General features: G+C 45.1%; 1 protein-coding gene across 7 annotated transcripts in view; it reads right to left on the bottom strand.

The window, feature by feature from the left end:
• Positions 1-23,796, bottom strand: part of LOC139260001 (protein unc-80 homolog) — a 501,022-nt gene extending 477,226 nt beyond the window's left edge. For 4 of the 7 annotated variants that reach the window (XM_070876038.1, XM_070876039.1, XM_070876040.1 and 1 more), the window contains exons 1-3: positions 23,561-23,794; positions 15,380-15,428; positions 13,759-13,915 (exon numbers count right to left, since the gene is read on the bottom strand). In XM_070876038.1, the coding sequence (XP_070732139.1) occupies positions 13,759-13,915; positions 15,380-15,428; positions 23,561-23,652 (298 nt within the window). In that variant the 5' untranslated portion in view covers positions 23,653-23,794. Of the gene's footprint in view, positions 1-13,758; positions 13,916-15,379; positions 15,429-23,560 lie in introns of all 7 variants that reach the window. The other 3 variants (XM_070876045.1, XM_070876046.1, XM_070876044.1) reach the window with 2 other exon arrangements.
• Positions 23,797-24,114: the final 318 nt, after the last annotated feature.

Raw genomic sequence — 24,114 nt, 5'->3', positions numbered from 1 at the left:
GTCTTCTCCGTTGGTTTTGTCGCTGCAAGCAGATTTTGGATGAAGCCATATATCGTGGACCCGCAAACAGTGAAGAGAATCGCCCTGCGCTTGATCGCGGTCTCTTCCGTATCCAGCTCGTTGGCCACGATGTACTGGTCAAGACACTCAACGAAAGCTTCCCAATCATCACCCTCAACAAATCTCTCAAGAATACCAATGGCAGCCATAACCACGTGAAAGTTCGTGATCTGTTACTCGTCGCCAATTGTTATGTTCAGAATAACTCCACAAGACTGTATGCTGTAAGCTCAAACAGTTGTGGCCTTGGTCTCTTTAATGTAACTCCAGAGTGAGGAAGCAGCATGGTAGACTGCCTTTGATACCTGCTTGCCCAGGGTGTGCAGGTGACCCTTGGGTCTCCCACAGGTGCGCCCCCTGGTGGCAAGTCTTACACATTGGTAAAGTTTACATATATAACAAAAGGACTACAGTCACTGAGAACTGCGAGAAGGGGCAGGGTCAAACACAGCTGTCACTCAAAACCACTAATCAAGGCTGGTCTGATTTATTGATCTGTGCAGGATGGCTTCAGCTTATAAAGACACATCTAAACAAGAGAGAATAGAAACCTAAAAAAACCTAAAGGCACTGGAACACTCAGCAAGTCAGGAAGCATCTGTAGAGAGTTAATATTTTGGCTATAAACTCACTCTCAGAAAGGGAAGATATTACAGATGAGAAAGGAATAGAACTTGGGAAAGGGGAAAGAGGAAAGAAACCATTATGCTCTCGACAGAGATGCTGCATCGCCTGCTGAGTGTTTCCAGCGTTTTCAGTTTGTAGGTTTGCAGCATCTGCAGTATTTTGCTTTTTGTTCATAATTGAAGATGTTCTTTTAATTAAATAGATTGGATGCCATTTTTGGTCATTTGCATAGGATGTTTAGATTTGAATGAGAAAGCTTGGATCATTTAAACAATTAACATATTAAGCTCTCCTTTATCTGACCAGAATTAAAACTCAAACACCTATGAATTAACTTTTTGACTATGCCATACAAAAACAGTCAACAGAACCCAAAATTCATTCTATGACTAACAACAAAGAAACTAATCAATAATTTGACAGACAAAAATGCTTTACTCACAACGCGGCACTAGAGATCTAGTTTCACGAGGCCCTTCAGAGAGTGGACCGCTTTGGAGCTCAAGGGCAGCTCCGCTAATTTTGAATATATGCATAGCTTGGGTGGAGATGGTTGAGCTGTAAATATAAGATTGTATATAGTGACACAACTATTCCCAGCCAGAATGGCGATGAGTGTAATTCCCCCATCAATCATGCCTGTAAGTGAATGGGATTGATTTTACGCAGATCATTTGTATGTAATTATCCCACACACTCTGCAATATTCTGGAGAAATAACCTGCTTTTGTCAGAAGTTACTGTAGCTTTGATCATGATTTCTGTTTCCTCTAGTTCGTAGACTTTTTCCAAATAGACTCTAGAGCCCAAGTTTCCACATGATTTGCGCCTGATTTTTTAGGAGCAACTGGTGGAGAACGGACTATCTTAGAAATCGCAATTCTCCACATTTTTTTTTCTGCAGTTCTAGTCAGGTAAAACAGTTATACTTTGGAACAGAATTTTTTCTTCAAAAAGGGGCGTGTCCGGCCACTGACGCCTGATTTCAAAGTTTCCACAGTGAAAATGTACTCCAAACTAAAGTAGAATGGAGCCAGTGAAGATTTTTGTAGAACTGAAAAAACCTGTTCTACACATTAAAAAATCAGGCGCAGGTTACAAATTAGGCGTCCAGAACGAGGTGGGGGGGGAGGAAAGTCATTAAATTCTACAATAAATCCTTATTTATACTTATACAAATATTATACAAATAAATCCAACCTGAATAAAAATTTATATGCAAAGAAAAGATTAAATAAACCATCTTCCTACCTGTGTGAAAGTGCTTCAGCCAGGGAGAATGGTGCGGGGGGGGGAGGGGGGAAAGCAGCTGTTCGTTCCCCCGGGGGGGGGGGAGGAGGAAGCCGTTCGTTCCCATGGGGGGAGGGAGGAGGGAAACGGCTGCCTCAACTTTCTGAGGCTTCCTGCAGCCTTCTCACTGCTGCAAGAAGCCTCAGTGCTGATGTGCTGATGGCAATGTGCTTTTATTAAAAAATGTTCAAAAATTAAACAGCTACAAAGAACTACAAAAATGGCCGAGTGCCAATGTTTCCTTCACACTGCGCGTGCGCAAACGCTCCAACGCGCACGCGCAGCGTTGCCGGCAGGAAAAAAACTAATTTAAATAGTACCCGCCCCCTCCCACTTACAAAATCGGCGCGAGTGTAGGCTCCGCCCCCCCCCTGGGCGCCACGCCAAGCAGACATGGAGCTGCAGGGCGCTCCAGAATCGCACGTTTTTTTTCCGGCGCCGTTTTTGACGCAAAAAACGGGCGCTCAGCTCGGAGGGACGTCCGTTTTTTATCGTGTGGAAACTTGGGCCCATTGTGTGTGCTTTTCCTTTGCTCCCATGTTACTGCCCAATTACACTCAATGCCTTGAGCGACCAACAGACCCAAGGTCTGTGTGTCCAATAACATGGCTCCTGTGTTCTTAATCGAGGCCACGAGTGCTACACTTTGGGGAAATAGCCCCCATAATGCTCAGCTGAAAAATATAATGGGGCTAAAATTCAGGTCTGCCCAAAACGGGCGCACCTACAGCTTTTTGACCGCCATTCGACCGAAATTCAGTGATTTTTAAAAAATAAATGGTGCCCAGCGGTATTGGCCGGCGGGAATCGGCACTTTGCAGCGGTGTGAGTGGGGAGTTGGGAGCGGAGTTTGCACGGGGAAATTCACCTTCTCTTGATTTGGTCTTAACGAGCCAGCTGCTCTGGCCTTCTTAAAGGCTAGGGTTTGCAACTAGGCCCTGAGGAGAGAAGCCGTTTGATTTAAGGCCATAGCTGCTGGAACTGTAGCGAGGAGAGCAACCTATTTTTCGGATGCAGAACGAGAGATGGTGATGCAGGCTGTGGAGGGAAGGAGGCGAGTGCTGTAACCCGACACAGGCAGACCGACTCGCAAGGTCTTCACCAATGCCTAGAGAGAAATAGCTGTGGAGGTGTCAGGAACCTCCATTCATGACCGGACCGCCACCCAGTGCCGAAAAAGGATGAACGACATCATCCGTCTAATGAAAGTGAGTACCTCTTGCATCAACTGCTGACCTTCCATCTGCGAGCCTCTCCTTCACCTTCTCTTATTTCCCACCTTCACTATATAGTCACTGAAGCAGCATTTCACTGTTGCGGCCTGTGTGTGTGTGTGTGTGTGTGTGTGTGTTCTCGCAATGGAGGCTCCCTTTCATGTCACAGATATAACTGCATGTCAGGGACACACACTTGTGCACTCACTTCTGATGCCTCATGACACTGCTACTCAGCAATTATTCTTTGTTTTGCAGGCCAAGGTTGCGCACAAATGGATGGAGCAAGTGAGGACTGGTGATGGTGAGCCCGAGATTCAGATCCTGACATCTCTGGAAAAGAGGGTCCAGGCGCTAGTGGGCAGACATGCTGCCTTCCCCGTGGCCTCCGGTACTGCCGATCCCCCAGCGGGCAGCATGAGTAAGTGAGGCCCTCCTTTAATGCTATCTCTCCCAGAAAGTGCCAGCGCCTACTGTGCCTTTCCTGCTGAAAGTGTGCAAGTTGCAGCCTTCATGTGTCAATCCCCTACCACCCACTCATGGAATCCCTTGTGCCATTTATGCTTGCAGATGAGAGGTCGAGTGACAGCCAACGAGAGGGTCTTAGCGCTGGTGCGAGTGGGAGGGCAATGCAGGAGGACAGTCTTGAGGGCAGTGGCAGCCGAGTCCAGGGAGAGGGTGACATGGAAACTGGGAGGCGATGCCTGGACGACAGCTTTGAGGGCAGTGGTAGCCAAGGCCAGGGAGAGGATGACATGGAGACTGGGAGGCGAGGCCTGGACAATAGCCTTGAGGGCGTTGACAACCATGGGGATCCTGACACCCGAAAGGACATTGGGGACTCGAGCCTAGATGAGACACTGGCACCCCCTCCATCCGATGAGGCAGAGGAAGGGGATGAAACTGCTGGCAGCACCACGTCACTGCTTCCACTCACACGCGCCAGCTCAGATATCGGGAGTACGCAGTTCGATCTAGTTGATATTACAGAGGGGTCTGCACTGGGTGTTGCACCAGGGCCTCGCAGGCTGCAGCATGGTGACGGGCAGAGGGATCCTCAGGTGCAAGCTCTCCAGGGGCGAGTCCGCATGGGAGTTCTGCTGAGGGCTCAGACGAGCCCATCGATGTTGGGGCTTATGAAAGAAGGGTGGAGGCCATGCATTCCCAGATGTTGGGGGCAGTGAACAGGCTGTTGGAAGTGGTGAGGGGCGTGGAGGAGTCCGTCTCCCGTGTTGTCGACAGCTCTGCGCACTCCATGGAGCCCATCTTTACCAGTGTGCAGGCGATGGTGGACTCCCAGAGACCGTGCAGATCCAGTTGTGAAGCCGCAACTCTTTGGTGATGTGGCAGCTGCCATTGCAGCACAGATGCAAGTGAACGAGCATACTAGCGCTGCTTTGGAAAGGATGGCCGCGGCCCTGGATGCTCAGAATGCTCTTATGTTCTCTGCGCAACAGGCCACGGACCGTGTAACTGCTGCCATGTCTGTTAGTTTTGAGACTGTGGCTGCGCTCATGCAGTCTCAACTCAATGCCACCAGACACCTCAGTGTTGCATTCGCGGCTGGGTCCAACACGGGCCATGGGTTATCTTCCGGTCTGGCGCCACAGCTCCCTCCGATTGGTGGTGGTGGTGGTGTGCCCCCAGGGAGTGACGCAGGCTTCTCGGGCCAGGATCCTGTTGATGTGCTCTCTCAGGATCACACAATTCCTGACTCCAGACCTGTCACTCCGCCATTGCCTCCAAGCATGGACTCACCCGAGCCAAGGCTGACTGAACTCTCCCAGGAGGGTGCTGACCAGTCTCCAGCCGGCCCTTCTAGGGCCAGAGCTGGTCGAGGGCGTCCTAGAAGGAAATCTGGAGCTTCCACACAGGAAACATATGAGGCAGCCACAGGGGAGACACTGTGGCATACCAATTTGTATAGGTTCACGTAAGAGGGGTTATAAGGAAATGCACAAGGATGACAAATGATGTTGTGTTAGTTTTTTGCACCGTTGTTTATTATGTAATAAATCTTTATTTTGTCTTCCTATATCTGGGCAGGTATATAATTTGACGGTGGGCAATGATGTATGAAGGGACTCATTGGGATGACCATGGAAAAGCAAAGCTGAAGGGTTATGTGGGAATTAAATCATCTGAAACGCGCAGCAAAGAGACGGGTCTGCACTTCCCTTGCAGGGTTGAGATGGCGATGACGTCTCCTGGGTGGCTGGCGACGCGCATCCTGGTCCTCCTCCTCCTCCTCCTCCTCCTCCTCCTGCGCCTCCTCCTGAGGTGCTACTGCTGGATCAGCCTCCAACGGCTGGACCCTCATGATAGCCAGGTTGTGAAGCATGCAGCAAATGACGACGAAGATGGAGACCCGCTAAAGCGAGTACTGCAACACTCCACCAGAGCGATCTCCTCTGCTTGAGGATCCCAATGCAGTGCTCAATTATGCACTTGGTGGCGGAATGAGAGTCGTTGCAAGCAGCAGTCCTAGGGTTGCGAAGGGGAGTTAGCAGCCAAATGGACAGGGGATATCCCTCACCTCCAAGCAGCCATCCACAATCCTGGTTTGGGCCCCGAGAAGATGGCGGGCGCACTAATCTGGTGCAGGATGAAGGCATCATGGCTGCTGCCTGGATACCGGGCATCAACTGCCATGATCCTGCGCTGGGAGTAGAATCCCTTTCTGTTTATAAACATCTCTGCATGGGTTTTGGGCGCCCTCAATCCAACGTGTGTGCAGTTGATGGCCCCCTGCACCCTGGGGAACCCTGCAATCCTACCGCTCCAGCTGCTTCTCCCTGCTCATCGGGAAACTAATGTATTGCAATCTTCTCCTGTAGAGAGCATCTGTGACTTAACGGATGGGCGGAGAACTGAGAGATATTAGAAATGTCTGGAAAGAGCCAGTTGCGTAGAAGTTCAGTGCAATGATTACTTTTGTTTCAACGCTCCGAGCTGTCCTCAGCCTTGTCTGAGGCTGCAGATCTGGCCGCAGGAGAGTGCACAGCTTCCTCAGGATGTCCTTCCTGAATCGGAGCTTTCGCAGACATTGCTCATCTGTGAGGTCCATGAAGGAAAACTGATGTCGGTACACTCTTGCACGGTAGGGCCTCCTTCCCCCAGGTCTGTGCTGGGCCCCTCCGATGGCAGCTGGCTGATTGCCTTCTCCCTCATCTTCTTGATGCTCCTCAACCTCTGCAGGCTGAAGCTGGAAAGCCCACTATCTGGTGTGGGGGGACCCTCCTCCCGATGCCAGCTCCTTCCTGGCCAACCTCTTTGCCTTGAGGCCTGCGGCCATCTCCATGCCCTTCTCCGTGTTGGGCAGCCATTACCGCTGCCTCCCTTGCCCAATGTCTCTGGACCCATTGCTGACGGCGCCACCTTCTCCTGCACGCCTCCCTGCTTCACACAATGTGGACAAGGCATTCCCCTGCTAACATTGAGCCCATTGCATCTGCAGGCTCAACCCTCACTATGAGGCCTCTGTGGAGTGCAGAATGAGGCTCCCAGGCCATTAGTAATCCCTGCCGATGTTAAAAGGGCAAGTGAGAATTTGCCGAACTACCCAGCACAGTTATCCGAAACAAAAAGCTGTCGGGGGCACCAGCAGGCAGCAGTTGTTTTTTTTTAAATGGTGAATTTGGCTTCCAGGGCGGAGAGGCAGCAGTGCGCGCACTGATTGTATCATTACGGCAGGATGCACAATACCGCGGCGGAAGTGGGGTGAAAGTGAGCACCACTGCAAAAATGCCCAAGCTGAATTTCACTGGCGGCGGCCATTGGACTGGAAGTCAGCCGCAGCTCAACTCCGGCTCCGGCGGTAAGCGGCCATTTTGGGGAACTGAATTTCAGCCCCAATGAATGTGTCCCAACTTTGTGCATGAAATTCTATCCTGTCCTAATTTAGAAATCAGCCTTGGCTCAGTGTCAGCACTCTCTCGTCTACATTCATGCCCCACTCCAGACACTTGAGTACATAATATAGTTTGACACTTTAGTGCTATACTGTCAGAAGTGCCATCTATCAGATTAAACTTTAAACCCAGGCACTGTGTGCCCTCTCATATGGACATAAAAGATCCCATGGCACTATTTGAAGAAGAGCAAATAAATTCTCCCAGCGTGCCAGTCAATATTTATTCCTCAAACATCATCACCCAAAAACAGATTACCTTGCCATTTATCTAATATTTTCTTATGGGATCTTGCTATGTAAAAATTGCCTACTGCATTTCTCTACATGACAACACCTTAAAAGTAATGTACTGGCTGCGAAGCACTTTGGGATGTGAATGAGTGAGTGAGTGATTCTCTACAACTGGCTTCTAATAGGTGCACAAGAGTGGCTGGGGTGATTTTGTTCAGTTTTTTCCTCCCTTCCTTCCAGAAAGCTCTTATTCTCTCCAGGATCAATCCTGGGGCCATTGCTGTTTGTAATCTTTATGAATTACATCAAGTCGTGTCCAGAAAGCAGGCTGTGCCAAAGAAAGTGAGACAGTATTGATACAAGATTTACAGACTCTTAGCAACTGATATATCAAAATGTAAAGTAATCCACAAGGGTGAACAAATAGCAAATCTGATCTGGCACCAAAGTGAATATTATTAACTAAGTTGGATCAGAAAAAATGAGTAAATAATAAAACTGTCAACTCAATGTACAGCATCACCTGTAAAACAAATCGCTTATTGTATAAGCAGATTCTCATAATTTAAATTCAAGAAAGTCGATGTAAAGTACTGTTAAGAAACAGAAAGAAAGAAAAGATAAAAATTACATTTATATAGCACCTTATTATATTCTCAGGGTGCCTCAAAAATCATTGCAACCAATAAATTACTTTTGAAGTGGAGTCAGTGTTATATCAGCTCACAGCACAGCCAATGTACATAGCAATGTCCCACAAACTGCAATTACTTTACAGAATGACCAGTTAGTCTATCAGTAATTGAGATGAATGGCCAGCTTATGTTTTATTTGGGTAATGTTGATTGAATGAGGAATGCTGGCCAGGACACAGAGAATGTCCTTCTCTTCTTCAAAGAGTGCCATGGGATTTTTACATCCACCTGAACAGGCAAAAAGGGGTTTCAGCTTAAGACACGCTGTCTCCTAATTTAGTGTACAAAAAAATGTAGAAACAGAAGCAAAGATTCATAGAGGTCAATAAAGATGGTTCCAGTTTTTACATTATTGCTGTGGAAAAACATTTAGCGAGCTCAATCCATTCTTACTGAGGAATATAAAGATTCAAAGAGAGAGAAACATGATTAAAGTTAACAGAATATTGTATGCTTCGAATGGCTATGAGGAAATACAGTGTTTGATGACAAATATAGAAAAACAAATACTTGAAGTCTTAGTCTGACCTTTGGCAGATCCTCCATTTATCTCAGACTGAAATCATCCCCTTGTGCTTTGATGTCACTGGAAAATGCTGAGAACAGGTAGGTGGCCAGAAGATGAAACGGTTTGATGTGCTTTTTTTGGAGAATATGTATGGCACAGATAGATTTCCCCCCCCCCCCCCCCCCCCCCCCCCCAAGTATAAAACCATGTAATGGGCTGATGTAACTGCTATGAACTAAAATGGATATTGTAAAGCAATGTTACAAACAAGGATCTCTTTAATTGAAATCTGTCAGCAGGCAATGTAACTGAAGACTGGACCCCTGCTATATACTCAACAGAATCTAATCCAACACACTTGTAAAACTGGTCAACATGCCCTCTTGTTTATGCAGAATCGAGTGTTTGCAATGTCTCAGGATAATACCACAGATGAGACCTCTATTTGTGAGAAGAAAGTTGAGAGTGCAAATATTTCCACTGAACCAAAGAACGTTAAAAGGAGATTTATATAAGTTTTTGAAATTATGAAGCGGTTTTATGGGATTAATAGGGAAAGGTAATTTCCTCTAGTTGGGAGTCAATGCCAAGGAGTCTTCAATTTGAAATTGTTACTGTGTGAGGAAAGGTGTGAAGAAAAATTTATGTAGAGAGCTGTTGGAGCATGGAATACTTTACCACAGGGAGTAGTTGAGGTAAAGACCATAACATCTTTTAAGTGGGTAAATATTTGAAGCAGAGCAGCATACAACACAAACAGCAACCAGACATAAGAGGCAGAATGAACACCTTCTGTGTTGTAAACATCCGTGGTTCTATAAGAAAAGCTATTGGGTGGATCTGGGATTTTCGGGCGCAATTCGCGGCAGGGCGCAAAAGTTAGCGCCGGGATAACGTTAGCGACAGAGTGAGGAACTTTCGCCGAAAGGAAGCCCCAGACGAACGTTGCCGTTAAGTCTGGCGTTGCACCACAGACTGTGCGTCGGAGGCGCCCATTTTGTGCATGCGCTTTTTCCCCCCCTTTCCACCTCCTGGTTTACGTTTCTGTCGTAAATGCTAATGCAGGGCTCGGCAACTTCCTGCATGCATGCGCATTTAAACCAGCGCACTTCAGCCATTTCTGCAGAGATGGTGAAGGAGGAGGGAAGGCAGCATGCCAGGCATTTCAGCCAGAAGGCCAATGAAGCAGTGGTGGGGGCCGCGGAGAGGAGGTGGGCTCAACTTCATCTTCGGGGGGGGGGGGGGGGGGGCGATCCAGACCGTTGCCTTCTATTTTTAAACGAATCTGGAAGGAGATTGCGGAAGAGGTTGCTGCCTCGGACACTGTGGCCAGGGCTGGCACCCAGTGCAGAAAGAAGTTTAATGACCTCACCAGAGTCGTGAGAGTGAGTACCATTTTAATTCATGCACTCCTCTATTTCTTCAAGGATAAATATGTGATTGATCTGATGCTTTTGGTGCCTCTCAACACTCTGTGGGTTGCCTCACACAATGATTCGCCACCCTATTTGCGATGAATGATCTATCCACATTATTAAGATCGCTCATCGCAATGCATTGAAACTGCTTCTATCGCTTTCTGAAAGATCTCATACACACCTCGATGGCTCCAGACTTCGATGACCTCCTGACGAAACACATGCAACATCCAAGGCCATTAGAGGCCCCAAGTACATTCAGACAGTATGGCATAAAGTGCTTTGGTGGCCGTCTGTGCCACAAGAGCAGATAGACCCTCTTGTAACCATTCCCATTTTCCTCTTTTCAGTCCAAGAAGCCACACAATCGGCGTGAGCAGCTGCGGACAGGCGGGGGTCCGCCTCAGACCCTGCCACTGACAGACATCGAGGAGCGAGTGGAAGCCCTCATCAGCGCCAGTTGGCGGGGGGCTATGCTGAGCCCCCTTTGGATCATGGATCGCGCCACTCAAGACAATACATGGAGACATCTAACGGAGTAGCGGCGGTCTTCAAATGAGCCTGAACCATACGACCTTCCTCATGTCACCCTGCCCCCTCTCCTGCTGCTAACCACTCATCTGTTGCTTTATATTCCAGATGACCAGCCACAGGCTCTGCATCCCTTGAGGGAGCCCTCCACGTCAGGCCATCGTCTGGAGGAGTAGGAGGAGGAACAAGAGGACATGGATGAGCCACCTCTGCCCCTGCACCCGAGGCCACCTGCTCCACCATGGGGACTCAAATCCTCTCGGGACGATGCTCCGTTCTCGGGATTTGAGGAGTGGGAGGCTCCTGGGTCCAGTCATGTGCAGCAACACAATGCTGGGGTGGAATCCCGCAGGCCAGCTCTCTGGAGGGTGAGTCGGCAAAGTCAGTCTGCTAACAGGCAGGCAAACCAAGAACTGGACCTGGTAGAAACATCCAAGGACAGCATAGAAGTAAGCCGTCAGCTTCTTGATGCATTGGGATGGATCCCCACTAGCATCGACAAGCTAATTGCGACCATTACAGAGGTAGGGTCGCAGATTGTCGCTGTGAGACGTGACTCCAGTGAGGTCATCACTGCCCACACTCAGAGACTGGTGGCCTCCAGCGGTGACAGTGGCGTTCCAGAGAGTGTGGTGCGTGCCCTTGAGCATGTTGCAGACTTGGGCACATCACAGGCACAAGCTCTGCTTTAGCTTGCGCAGGTAATGCAGTCCATGCCTGCCACCATACTCGCTGCATTCCCCACTGTCCCACGGGGAAATGATGGTCCTGAAGCAGGCCAGCAAGGTGGTCCTGTACATCGTGCTCCAGATGCTAAGGGCCAGCCCCGTCGGTGGGATGAGTGGCTCCAGGGAGATGGGAGGTGGTGGCCTTCCTCCGGATGACAGCATTTCATCTCCCCCCACTCACTCGCCAACCAAGCACCAACGACGGCTGATACCCAAACCACCTGTGACTGGCAACGCCGAGGAAGAGGCAAACCAGTCGGGAGCTGGGCCTTCCAGGCCACGAACTGGTCCAGTGCATCCCCAGATGCCGTCTCCATTGTCCAACCCCCCCCAAGACAGCAGTCCTCTCGCAGCCTTCCTGCCCTGGTGCCACGTTGAGGAGGAGCAGCAGGGATGGAAGGGGGGTGAGGGGAAGGGGGGGCGAGGGGAAGGGGGGCAAAAGACGATGGCCAACAATAGTGGGGCAGGCAACAATCTACAGTGCAGGATGCAGACTTTTGTTTTGATGAAACTACAGGATGCAGTTCTGTGAAATGCCTGACTCAGTGACATCATTGTGGGCTTTGTTGGGGAGGTGGTTAAGAATGTTACATTGTTGATTACATTTTTCCTTCACCTTAACCATTGCTGTCTACTTTGCAGAGTAAATGGGGGAATAGTCAGCATGGTGGAATCGAGTGGCAAGGCAACTTTCAAACCTGCCATGCAACCTTCAAGCAAAGCGTTCAATGATGAGCTGGTGACGTAAGGCTTTTGCAGTGGCCACATCTCCACCCTGCCTCCCCTGTGGTTATAGTGATGGTGGCATGGGTTTGTCACCAGGCTCCTCTTCCTCCTCCTCCTGAAGTGGTCCTGCAATCCTCATTGGCACTATATTTTACACATTCCATAACTAATTATAGAATGCCTGTTTCAGTCCTGAGTTGTGCTGCCGCTGGCAGGCTGTAGATTTGCCTGCAGGAGCTGGGATTATCTCCGTGGCCACTTCTTTTGTGAAGCACAGTCTTTGAACTCACCACACATCAGAAATGTGTAGATAGGACTGATGCTCCCTGTAAATCCGTGGGGGATAAGGCCTCCTGCCCAAACATCTGCGACCTCTTCGATTCCGTTACAAACGATGGTAAGCCTTCTTCCAGCTTGAAGCCGTCTGGCAATAGTAGCCAGCATAAGTGGCTCTAGACCTAGCATGGCCCCTATTGTACTCTCTTAATGACCTTAAAAACAAACAATAAACTCACAAGTGTGCACTAACGCAACGTTCTGCTCGCAACCGTGGCAGTCAGTCACATCTGGGCCATTACATTCTCCAGCATCCCTTTCAACATGGCACCTATTGCATCTGGTGCACCCTGGGGCCACCTGGTTTTTCTAGTCGGGTACTGGAGAGGACGCTATATCAGGCATTAGGGCCGAAAGAGGGCGCTAGTGTGACGTTGCACGACGATTGACGTTATCCGGATGATCCAAACGGCAGGTGGGGCGGTAAGTTTTTTGCGTCGCCGCAAAACCAGTGGCAAAACTTCCGCCCAGGTGCTAAATCTTATGTGGCCGTTTGACGCCCAGAAACACCTTTTGCATCCCACCAAAGCGTTTAATGGGGCACAAATTAACCGAAAATCCAGCCCATCATTTTTAGAATAAATATAAAAATATTTAAAATGCATTATTTTTCTTTCCACACCCATCTAACACAATAAGAACACACTGTACATTTCTCATGCTCTATTATTCTATTTCTAATTGTTATATAACTAGCATCAGAAACAGATAGGATGTATAGGTTTATTTATTTTTGACGTGTGACATTTCAAAATTTACACTCATAGGTTAAGATGAAGTTTCAAAACTAAGAACATCTTTTAATTAACAGCCTGCAAGTGAGCTTAATAACTGAATTTGTGGTTGAGGTAAAGCGACAAGATGGAAGTCCCATGGCTTCTATGCATCATTCCAGTGTTCTGTCCTATTTCATGTGGCAAAATTCAAACTGTTGCAGTAGGAAATTATGCAAAAAGTGTGTATATGGCGACAAATGTTCAGTTCCTCAGCACTTTTCTCCTGATGAACTGAAAGCCCAGCCATTTATTTTCTAAATGCACCTCTCTTGCTCAGGAATTATTTTAAATCGTACACTACCTCCTCGAAAAAGTTAACTGAAACTTAGAAAACAATTTTACAAGAATTACCAGTTCCTCAACTAAGCTTGTCAATGCTTTCACAGAAGACTCCCTGCTTGGCAACTGTACAGAGATACCCAAATTATCATAAAGTTGACATTTCTATATGATGTTAGTAATGAATGCTGATAGTTGTGGTCTATAAGGATTTATTTACAGAAAAATTCAGTATTAACTGACATCTTTTATTTTAGTCCTTGAGAATGTCAATATATTTACTGATGTGGGCAATTAGAACAAATTAAACTTTTAGCGACTGGGTAGTGCACATATACTGAAAATGTTTGATTCGCCACAACAAATATCTAAAATAATTCTATACGTGGAAAAATTAATAGGCAAAAGGAATGAAAAAGAACTCACCAAGCTTATTCCGGTTTGACAGTAGTGTAGCTGTGCAGTGGAGTACATGTGGTAAGGCAGCCTGTATTAGTTCCCAGCGTGTAATGCTCTGGATGGCCTCAGAGAGTGTAGGCGAGAGACCATGTAACTTGCTCTCCACCAATACGCGCTCAAAAGACTAGAAACCAACAAAACACAGTTAAAATAAATTAATGCATTCTTTCCACAAGTGAAACTACTATTGGTGCTAAGTTCACTTCACTATACATGAGTTAGTTCTTTTTTTGTGAAAATTATAGTCAGAGAAACAATTTGAACTGTAGCATTTTATTAAATATTTAAAACGTTGTTAAGCAATGTATACGATTTGACAAATGTTTGTGGGTCCTGTAGTTAAGATCTTAGGATATGTTATTAGAATGTTGGTCAGTTAAGCTTTGCGAAGAATGTAAGATGCATGTTCTTTTACTGGTGTAATATAGCTTATTTATTATATGGGTGATCATTGAAACACCACACGTGATGCTAGGTGTTACATGTAAACTAAATGTTGTTAATCATCATATTACTGGCCATTTAAAAGCACCATCTTTTGTCCTTCAGTAAGGCTGTTCACTTCTGTGTATTCTTTTCCAACAAGCTAATAAGGTGACTCCAGATGAAGAGTCCCCACAGCCACCTTCCCCACAATCAGTGATAGAAACAAACAAATCATGATTTGCATGTCCTTCCAACACACATATGTATTGCCACTACGAATGATGTACTGCCACTCCAGAGAAAGGACAACAGCCACACTACCTCCAATGAAAAAAAACCTGTCAAATACTTGGGTCAATTCAAATTAAGAATTATGTACAGTGCTCTCTGCTATGCCATCACCAAGTATTTTTACTATAAAAACAGCAAAAAAAATATGTAGAATATTGCTGCCAACATTTGATATGATGTGTGAATAATGATTTCCATTCTCCATCTTGGTGGTGGAGGGTTACCCATACCACCAATAGTGAGAATAAAGAAAGCATGATGATTTTTTTTTTTTGGGGGGGCTCTAGGTATGTGAGCAATTCTGGCAAGGAGGCCACATTTACTGACCATCTCTAGTAGCCCTGATAAGGTGATGGTAAGCCCTCTCCTTGAAATGCTGCAGTTCTTGTGCTGTGTACACTGATGGTTATAGGTTAAGGACCAGTAGCCCTTTATGCACACTAGTGTTGATGGTAAGGAATTCCAGGATTTTGACCCAGCAACAATGAAGGAACAGTGCTTTGTGTCAAAGTTGGGACAGTGTGTGACTTGTTTGGGAACTTGCAGGTGATATTGTCCCCATGCTGTTGCTGCTTTTGTCATTCTTGGTTTTAGAGGTTATAGGGCTGCGAGATGCTATAAAAGTAATCTTGCCGAGTTGCTGCACCCATCCTGTAGATAGTACTGACTGCAGCTACTGTGGACTGGTGGTGGAGGGGGTGATGATTGAGTTCAGGTGTTAAGGGTGCCAATTATGTTGGTAATGACATTTAATAGCACCATACAGAAAACAGGTGCTCGCCTACATTTGTGTCACATTTCAGAACTGTACTGAAATGCTTCATTATTACCTTAGTAACCACAGAACGTGTGCATTGTTAAAATGACATACCACACAGGAGGCTTCATACTGTTTTCCCAGCTTTGGTCTCAGAAATGCACTGCAAGATAAAAATTAAAAGGTACTGTTCCAATTGCACTGCAATTTGTTTAACAATTTATGTATTAAGCACAGGAATAGTTTAATAAACATTCTATTTCTGCATTTGCCTGCTAGCAAAATAATAGAAAACATTTTCAATTTAATGGAGAAGAATGGCTTCATCATCAGTACTATATTAAAAATTAGAATGTTATTTCCTTTTATTTTCTGTATTTCTAATTTTTTTGAAATGTTTTTGCTTAAAAAGGAACTGACTTCTAATTACATGACCAAAGAGACTGGCTTGAATGAGTGATCCTATAAATGAGAAAGCTGATTTAACTCAATCATACAGTTGAACTGCCACAAACGAACCTCGAGTAAATGACTACATCTTCGCAGATGTTAATTTAGCTCTCTCACAGTGACAGGGTAAATAACTCTTCCTACCCAGTTCCCCAGTGTTTAAACAAAGATATATTCAATAGATCAAAAAAGGACATGATAAAATTAATCATAATTTTTATAGCTATTTAAAGAGAGCGATGCTCTCCAGAATCACAAAATCCCAGGTCTGGTACCTGCTGTTCATTTTTAAATTAATTACTTTGTGATCTGCCTGTCCAGTAGAAATGCAGATGATGAGTCAAGCTAGCAAAACAAATCTGCTGACAATTTGTCATGTTTATTTTTCTGATTATACCCAGATATTAACAAGTGACTAAAAATGAAGAGAACACAAAAAATAGGAAAAAGCAGAAAAAAGAAAGAGAGCTTGGAAGGAAGGGGAGAGGGAAGAACTCCCTCTTAACAGGAAGAACAATGTTGAAACTAAAGAAACAATTAAAGGATGCCAAATAGAATAGTTAAAAAAATACTTTTCTTTCTTTGGATTACAGCATCTGAATCAGTTAATTGGGAACACAAGAACTTAAGAATTAGGAGCAGGAGCAGGCCATTTGGCCCTTTGAGCCTGCTCCACATTCAGTAACATCATGGCTGATCTTCTATTTTAACTCCACTTTCCTGCCCGATCCCCATATCCCTTGATTCCCCTAGAATTCAAAAATCTATCTATCTCAGCCTTGAATATACTCAATGACTCAGCATCCACATACCTTTGGAGCGGTCTTAAATGGTCGATCCTTCATCCTGAGACTATGCCCCCTAATTCTAGACTTTCCAACCAGGGGAACAACTTCTCAGCATCTATTCTGCCCATCTCCCTACCTTTCAATTGGATCACTTCTCATTCTTCTAAAATCCAGAGATTATATGCCCAGTCTACTCAATTTCTCCTCAGAGGTCAACTCTTTCATCTCAGGGATCAACAAGTTATAGATTAAGTCCTTGAAGCACACTTGTTCTAGCCCTGCACTTTTAACACATTATAGATCTAGGACCAGTGTACATTAAAGATTACTAGTCCTCATCCTGTAACCTGCTCCCAAATTAGCCAAATCAAGATGGCACTTTCCTGGTATTCAGAGTAGGTACTAAATCTTGTTTAATTGTTTCACAAAACTGACTGAATATTTCCTACAATTAAACATAATTCACATTTATAAGCAGATTATTACAAACTACATGAGATCTATGCACCAACAGACTACCCAGCATTAAAGCCATTTGGAACTTTAGTCTGATGCAACCAATACAGTGCATTTTACAGTGATTCTCAGTCTGTGCAGAATATATTTTAATCTTGTATAATTTTGTTTGAGATATGGTTGGAGCCTTCAGGTCACTGGCATAATGAAAATGCACATCAGTCAGATAAGGTCAAATAAAGGAAATTGTTTTCAAGTAGGATTCCACATTCCTAGTAATAATAGCAGTGCATGAAAGAAACTTTCTGAGATTGGAACGATTCATCCAATAGTTTTATCCAAATACAATTCCATCTAAAAGGAAATTGCACAATTTTAAATCCTAATCAAAGACATTCGACATTGCAGGCCAAGTCCTAAATCGATGCACGAGATGCTGTGTAAATGCAGGAATAGTGTTAATCAGTTGCAAGTAATTTCATACTAAATATGATGCAACAAATCCACTATTAATATTTTATTCGAAAACAGCTAGACCAACCATTAGATTAACCTAGAACCATTGATTCTCCCCGCTTGATCCGTACAAACAAATACGTAAATTTAATTCCGAAACAGGGCTAGATCAAAGGCCTTTCAATTTACTTGAGACTCAGCTAATGGTTATTTTAATGCTCTTATAGGCTGCCGCATTAAATGGACAGGATGAGGAGGGTGAGGCAGAGTTACTCTAATCAAATGGGATTCCAAAGCCTGTGAGTTCACCACAAATGTCCAATCATTTTACCTATGCAATATTGGTGATTCTTCAATTCATACAGGCATGATGTTTTGTCACAGAGGGGTAGATAGGAAATCTCGATCAATAGACAGACATGGGGAGGGAAAAAGGGACAAAGTCATTCTCAAACCCATCCTGTTTGCTTCCAAGTAGTCAACTGAGAATGGTATTCATCATCATCATAGGCAGTCCCTCGAAATCGAGGAAGACTTGCTTCTACTCTAAAAGTGAGTTCTCAGGTGACTGTACAGTCCAATACGGGAATTACAGTCTCTATCACAGGTTGGACAGACAGTGGTTGAAGGAAAGGGTGGGCAGGGAGTCTGGTTTGCTGCACACTATGTTATTAGAATGGTATTAGAGGAAGCATGGCAGCAGGTCACCCACTCACCCACCCTCCACTGCTGGATTATCTAGGCAAACTAGGAGAAAATAGATACCTCAGTAGAAAATCTCCCCCTCCCCACCCAACAAAAAGCACCTGTGGGCTAGATTATTCTTCTGCCGGAAGAGTATAGGTTGAACCTCTCTGATCCAGGACTCCCTTATCAGGCACCATCCCTCATCCGGGACCATTCCCGGCCGCCGGGTGGCACATGCTCAGAATGCGACTGTCAAAATCCTACTCACCAATATAATCTTGCTCCTCAATTGGCTGCTTCCTCCTCGTCACCCAGCTGGAACTCCAACTGCCACAGTCCTCGGGCCGCCGCTCATCCCCACAGCGCTCCGTTCTAGGGATCGGGCAGACTCTTCTCGGCCTGATGATGCTTCGGGGCCCACCAGCTCTTCTTGGCCCACCGGCCCGCTGACTCTTCGAGGCCCGCCAAGGCTTGCTGATTGTTCCGAGGCCCGCCAAGGCTTGCTGATTGTTCCGAGGCCCGCCAAGGCTTGCTGATTGTTCCGAGGCCCGTCAACTCTTCTGGGCCCGCTGGCTCTTCAGGGCCTGTCGGCTCTTCTGGGCCCCCTGCACACTGATTGGCTGACTGACTGTTGGTCCAGCCAATCGGCGCAAACACATACTTACCCCAGCAAAAGCACTTAAAGGCACAGTCCACCCAAACACGTGACCTCCCCTCATCCGGCAAAATCCCTCGTTCGGGACAGGCCAGGTCCCAAGGGTGCCAAATATGGGAGGTTCAACCTGTATTTTTATTTTATGTTTTAAAGCTAATGTTTTAAGTATTCCAGTTATTACAACCGGTGCAAAACAAAATCAGAAAGAGACAGATTCACCAACAGCACAAATGTCACACATTCAGAGCGCAATTCACCGCTGTATCCTCCCAACAGATTTTAAAGAATCACTGAAAATTTAAGTGACCGCTTCTTCATAAACTGTAACACAAATCATTCTCTCTCAATGACTAGATTGCACCATCAGAGAAAATGAAAGCTACTAATCTGTTTCTTTTGGCTGTCTGATTACCCAATAATCTACTTACTATTTACAGCGAATGCAGCTCACAAATTTATACTGAAATTGTTCATAAGCTAAGTTTTCATGTACATTATGTAAAATAATAAGTGAATACTGAGATTCAGCTCATTGTTTGAAAAAGGTGGCCCAGGGCTTGGGGTCTGAACTACAAAAGTATGAACTACAAAAGTATACCACCTGAATCTTTGACTAGGTTGCAGCCTTATAACTCACTGCAATGTATCCATTCTTTTCATATTTTGTCAAAATATCACTAGTCTATCCTTTGCCCAGCAATCTATAAATGTTATGGCTATACTCTCGTTCTTATCCTCTCAATATCTCCTGCACAATTTGTAATTATTGTACATCAGGGATAACGATAAAATTAAAACGATGGAGAGTGGAGAAAATTAAAACGATAACAGGAACACTATATGAAGGGTGAGCAAATGGTGACATTTTTAATTATAATTTCCATGATGCAACCAAGCTACAATTTAAATACAACAACCAATAGTTACAAAACTCAAACTCTTCAAAACAATTCTTCATTCTTTTTATTTTCTACCTGAAGTGATCTGTTGCAGGAATCACTCCAAACGTGGATAGTGCAAGCAAACCGATAACTCAATGTGACACCAATACGTTTGCTTCAGGTTTATTTCTGAAGCTCTGCATTTAGATCATTTTGGGTTTTATGGTATCTATCCCTTTAAAATAAAATCAGTGGAAAGGAAAAAATATTTTCCCAACATATAAACCACTTTCTTATTTCTCATCATCCTAGCAGTTGGATTTGCAGTCAATTGCTAATATCCCTGGGGTCTGGCATCGAGTATGAAATGGATCTCTGGTTGGAAGCTGTCTAAAGTCTGGGACTTTGTGATCCTGTTGCATACACTTAGGGCTAGAAATTCAGTTTTTGGTGATACAGGTTGAGTGTCCAAAATCCGGAGTTCCAAAAGTCGGAATCCAGACACTGGGCCGATCCGTGGCAGGGTCGTCCGGAATATGTTCTGAAATCCGGACATTTTTTTTTAAACTGATTACCGTTGCGAGGGGATAAATAAAACACCCCCAAAAATTTCCAAAAAAATAAAAATTCACAAAACATTCACAAAACCTTACCCACTAAATCGCTGAAAAATAATTAAAAAATAAAAACTTTAACTTACCTTTTCGGCAGCTCTTCTACGCAGGTTCTTCCCGGCGGCCGACCCCCCGCTCTGCCGCCGACCCTCCACTCCGCTGACCCCAGCCCGGTCCACTGACCCTCCGCCGCTGACTCTCCGCTCCGCCTACACCCCACCCCCACTTATCTCGGCCCAGGCGTTTCCGGATTTGGGACATCGGAAAGACTTTCCAAAAATCTGGAAATACCCAAAATCCGGAATGGCCTCGGTCCCGAGGTTTCCTGATTTCAGACACTCTACCTGGATTGTTTTTTTCCGCCGAATACCACAAAAACGTCACCATTTTTTAAGGGGGTAAAATTGACAAAAAAATGCGCCCGACGGTAAAAATCAGTGTTGCACAAGGATTCAAGGGGAGAAAACGCACAAAAACATAGCAAAAATAAAAAAATAAAAAATCAGAACCCATTCACTATATACTTAACTAATGAATCGCTGAAAAAGAATTAAAAAATAAAAACTTCAACTTACCTTTTTTGTAGGTCTTCATACCTACTGCTGTTTCTGGGGCTTCAACACAGGCTTTTCTTGCACTTTTTTATTCACCCTGAGTACTGGTGCGCCAAACAGCCAATTTTAAGCGGTTGCATTTTTTTTTGGTGTTGCACGTCGTCGTTCTGCTTTTTGGCGATATTTCGAAACTGGCAGTTGTTAACTTTGGCCAATTTAGGTTCCTTTTACTGGCAAAAAAGGCGAAATAGCGCCAAAAAAAACGTGCGCAAGACTGGTCAATTTCTCTCCCTATGTATTTCCTTTTATTCAAGGGTGGTAAAACACACATTCAGACTCTGCAGTCTTACATTGAGGAGAGGGGAGATTTTGACAGTGCTAATAAGTATACAATGGTTATACTTATATATTCTTTACCAGTTGATGGTGGACGTGCACAAACCCCAGCAGTCTGGAATTTGGAATACATCCATGTTCCCTATCAACCTTTTTAATAAAAATAGCGTTCCCAACTCTGGTTTGACATATGTCTGCAGATTTAATCATGTGACAATTGATCACACGATATTCAATCATGTAACACTGCTCCTTTGATGCTTAATCACATGGCATTTGATCACAGGACATTTGCCCACTGTTTGCAAATGTTAATGATTTACCTTAGTTAAATGTTCCAGTATCACCAAGCCCTGAATAAAATATTTGACTTTTTGATTTATAGTGAGATGAATAACAATTTATAAAATCAAATATCACAAAAGAATAAAAAGATATAAGGATAAATAATGTTTAAATATAACTACTTCTGTGATGTTTCGACAGTATCATCTGCAATGAGAAACACCAAGCAAATACCACTGATTCAACAAAAACATCATCGATACAAGTAACTTCTAACTCAAGTAAAATTTTATGACATTTTACAAAACACAAGTTATAAAATTAATAAAACCAAAACCAAACCTAATTCAATTCACTGACTCCCACACCCACTGCTGAAGCCCAGCTTCAAAGAGGTGAGGCTCAGTCCTCATGGAGAAGCACTAAAGCTGCCTGACTCCCATAATAGCCTAGATTTGCAGTAGTAATAATGGCGAAGCTGTCAGCGTTCACCGTTATTACTGGGTATAACTGACACCAACTTCTGGTATCCGCACATGCGCAGTTAAACACAGAAATCCGGAGGTTGCTGTCAGTGATATCCTGCTCCTCCAGAGTGCGCTTTTGCAGTCTTCGCTGATGGACTCAACTTAAACTAACTGCCCACTATTACCGCTCTAAAGACCCAAGAAAAACTTAAGCTTTGCTCAATCAGGTGTAAGTCATAATTACTGCCGAATAACCTCGCTGGCCCTAAAAAAATAATTTTACAAGTGTGGAGTTCAATTCGCACAGAAGAAAATTAAAATGTTGCACATTGTTTTAAAAAATTAAAATATATATTTTTTTAGAGTTTGTGTTTTGCTATTTAAGTTTCTCCCTTAGTCCCATGTGAATGACCCCATCTTTATTTCGCTTTCTGCAATGATTTAAATGCAATTTATATTTCCTGCTATTTTCTAATTTTACTTCCTGCTTTGTCATCTGTGAGGATTCTTCAAACTGATTGGTTGATCAGCTTCCCTGCGGCCTGGCGTGTTCAGAAACCCAACAGATCCCTATAGAAGGCGCCCAATTTAAACAGACGTTGGAAAAGAGGAAGACTGTGCTCTAGAGCCCGCTAAAACTTCGTGGGCAGCTTTTTTAGGTGAACAGCGAATGCCATTCCTTCGCTGCTGACCGCAAAATCTGGGCCATTATGCAGCAGCGCACATTACAGGCGGACATGAACTCTCCCTTGCTCCAGTTTGTGTTGCTCTCTCAAGACTCGCAGAGCTTCCAGGCGATTTTCATCGGCCCCGAATCTGTCATCCTCAGAATCGGCATTCAAGCAATGAGTTCTTAACAGCGGGGAGGCAAGAAAGGCTCAGACAACCTGGTTCAGCTTTGAAAATATGCAAATATTCTGCCGAGGAATCTATTTTTTTTATATCTTTCAGAATCAACTGATCATTACCAGTATGTCTTCATTTTCATACCATGGTCCACTGAATTCTCTACCCCAGAGGATTGTGGAGGCTCAATCGTTGAGTATATTCAAGACAGAGATCAATAGATTTTTGGATATTAAGGGAATCAAGGCATGTGATGATAGTGCAGGAAAGTGGAGTTGAGGTAGAAGATCAGCCATGATCTTATTGATTGACAGAGCAGGCTCAAGGGGCCGAATGGCCTACTCCTGCTATTTCTTATGTTCATTTCATTAGACAGCGAGTTGTTGTGATCTGTAATGCGCTGCCTGAAAAGTGGGATGGAAGCAGATTCAATAATAACTTTCATAAGAAATTTGGATAAATACTTCAAAGTAACAATTTGCAGGGCTATGGGGAAAGAGCAGGGAGTGGCATTCATTGGATAGCTGTTTGAAAGAGATGGCACATACACGACGGCTGAATGGCCCTCTCTTGCTGTATCATTCCTGAATCGATGATAATCTGGAATGAACCATCTCCCTCACCTGAACTAGCGACTCCTACCTCACCCAACCCAAGAGTCGGCATTTAATGTCCGGCCTCCGCAACCCGCTTCACTCCAGACACAGAGCGGGAGGCCGGGGCTCCCCAGCGGGCCCGGGCCTTTATTTACAGTCGGTCGCCGAGGCTGCTCTCTCTCTCTCTCTCTCTCTCTCACTCTCTCACTCACTCACTCACTTACCTGGTCTGCCTCCACAGGAAGGTCTGGATGGGTAGCGGGATGCCGCGGCCGCACTCCCGCTCCGCATCCTCCGAGCTCTTGCGCTTCACCATCGCCGCCGGGCCAGCTCCCGGGCTCGTGGCTCCGCCTTCAGCACTGCCGCGTGCGGACAGCGCCCGCCTGTCAGTCAACCGGGGCGGCCGGGCGGGCGGGGCTGCTGCTGTGAGCTCAAATACCGCACTGTGCACATACTGACCGAGGCAGGGCGAGAAAGCAGCTTGTATTTGCATAACACGCCTGTGATCCCGTGCAAATGCATCATACTGTGTGCATAAAATTGATATGTTGATGACTCCGTCATTGACGATGTTATCCACTGGGGACAAAATGTAATTCAAAAAGCAAAATACTGCAGATGCTAGAATTCTGGAAAGAAACGCTTGAAATACTCAGCAGATCAGGCAGCACCCGCAGAGAAACAGAAGCCATTGACATTGCCTCAGGTCTGGAAGATGAGCAGCATTTAAAAAGGAATATTATAAGAAAAAAGGAAGGGGAACACACACACACAGACA

The sequence above is a fragment of the Pristiophorus japonicus genome, chromosome 3 (genome assembly GCF_044704955.1).
Source record: "Pristiophorus japonicus isolate sPriJap1 chromosome 3, sPriJap1.hap1, whole genome shotgun sequence".
NCBI classification, from domain to species: Eukaryota; Metazoa; Chordata; class Chondrichthyes; family Pristiophoridae; genus Pristiophorus; species Pristiophorus japonicus.
Note: the sequence above shows the minus strand (reverse complement) of the source record. Positions and strands in the feature narration are given on the sequence as shown.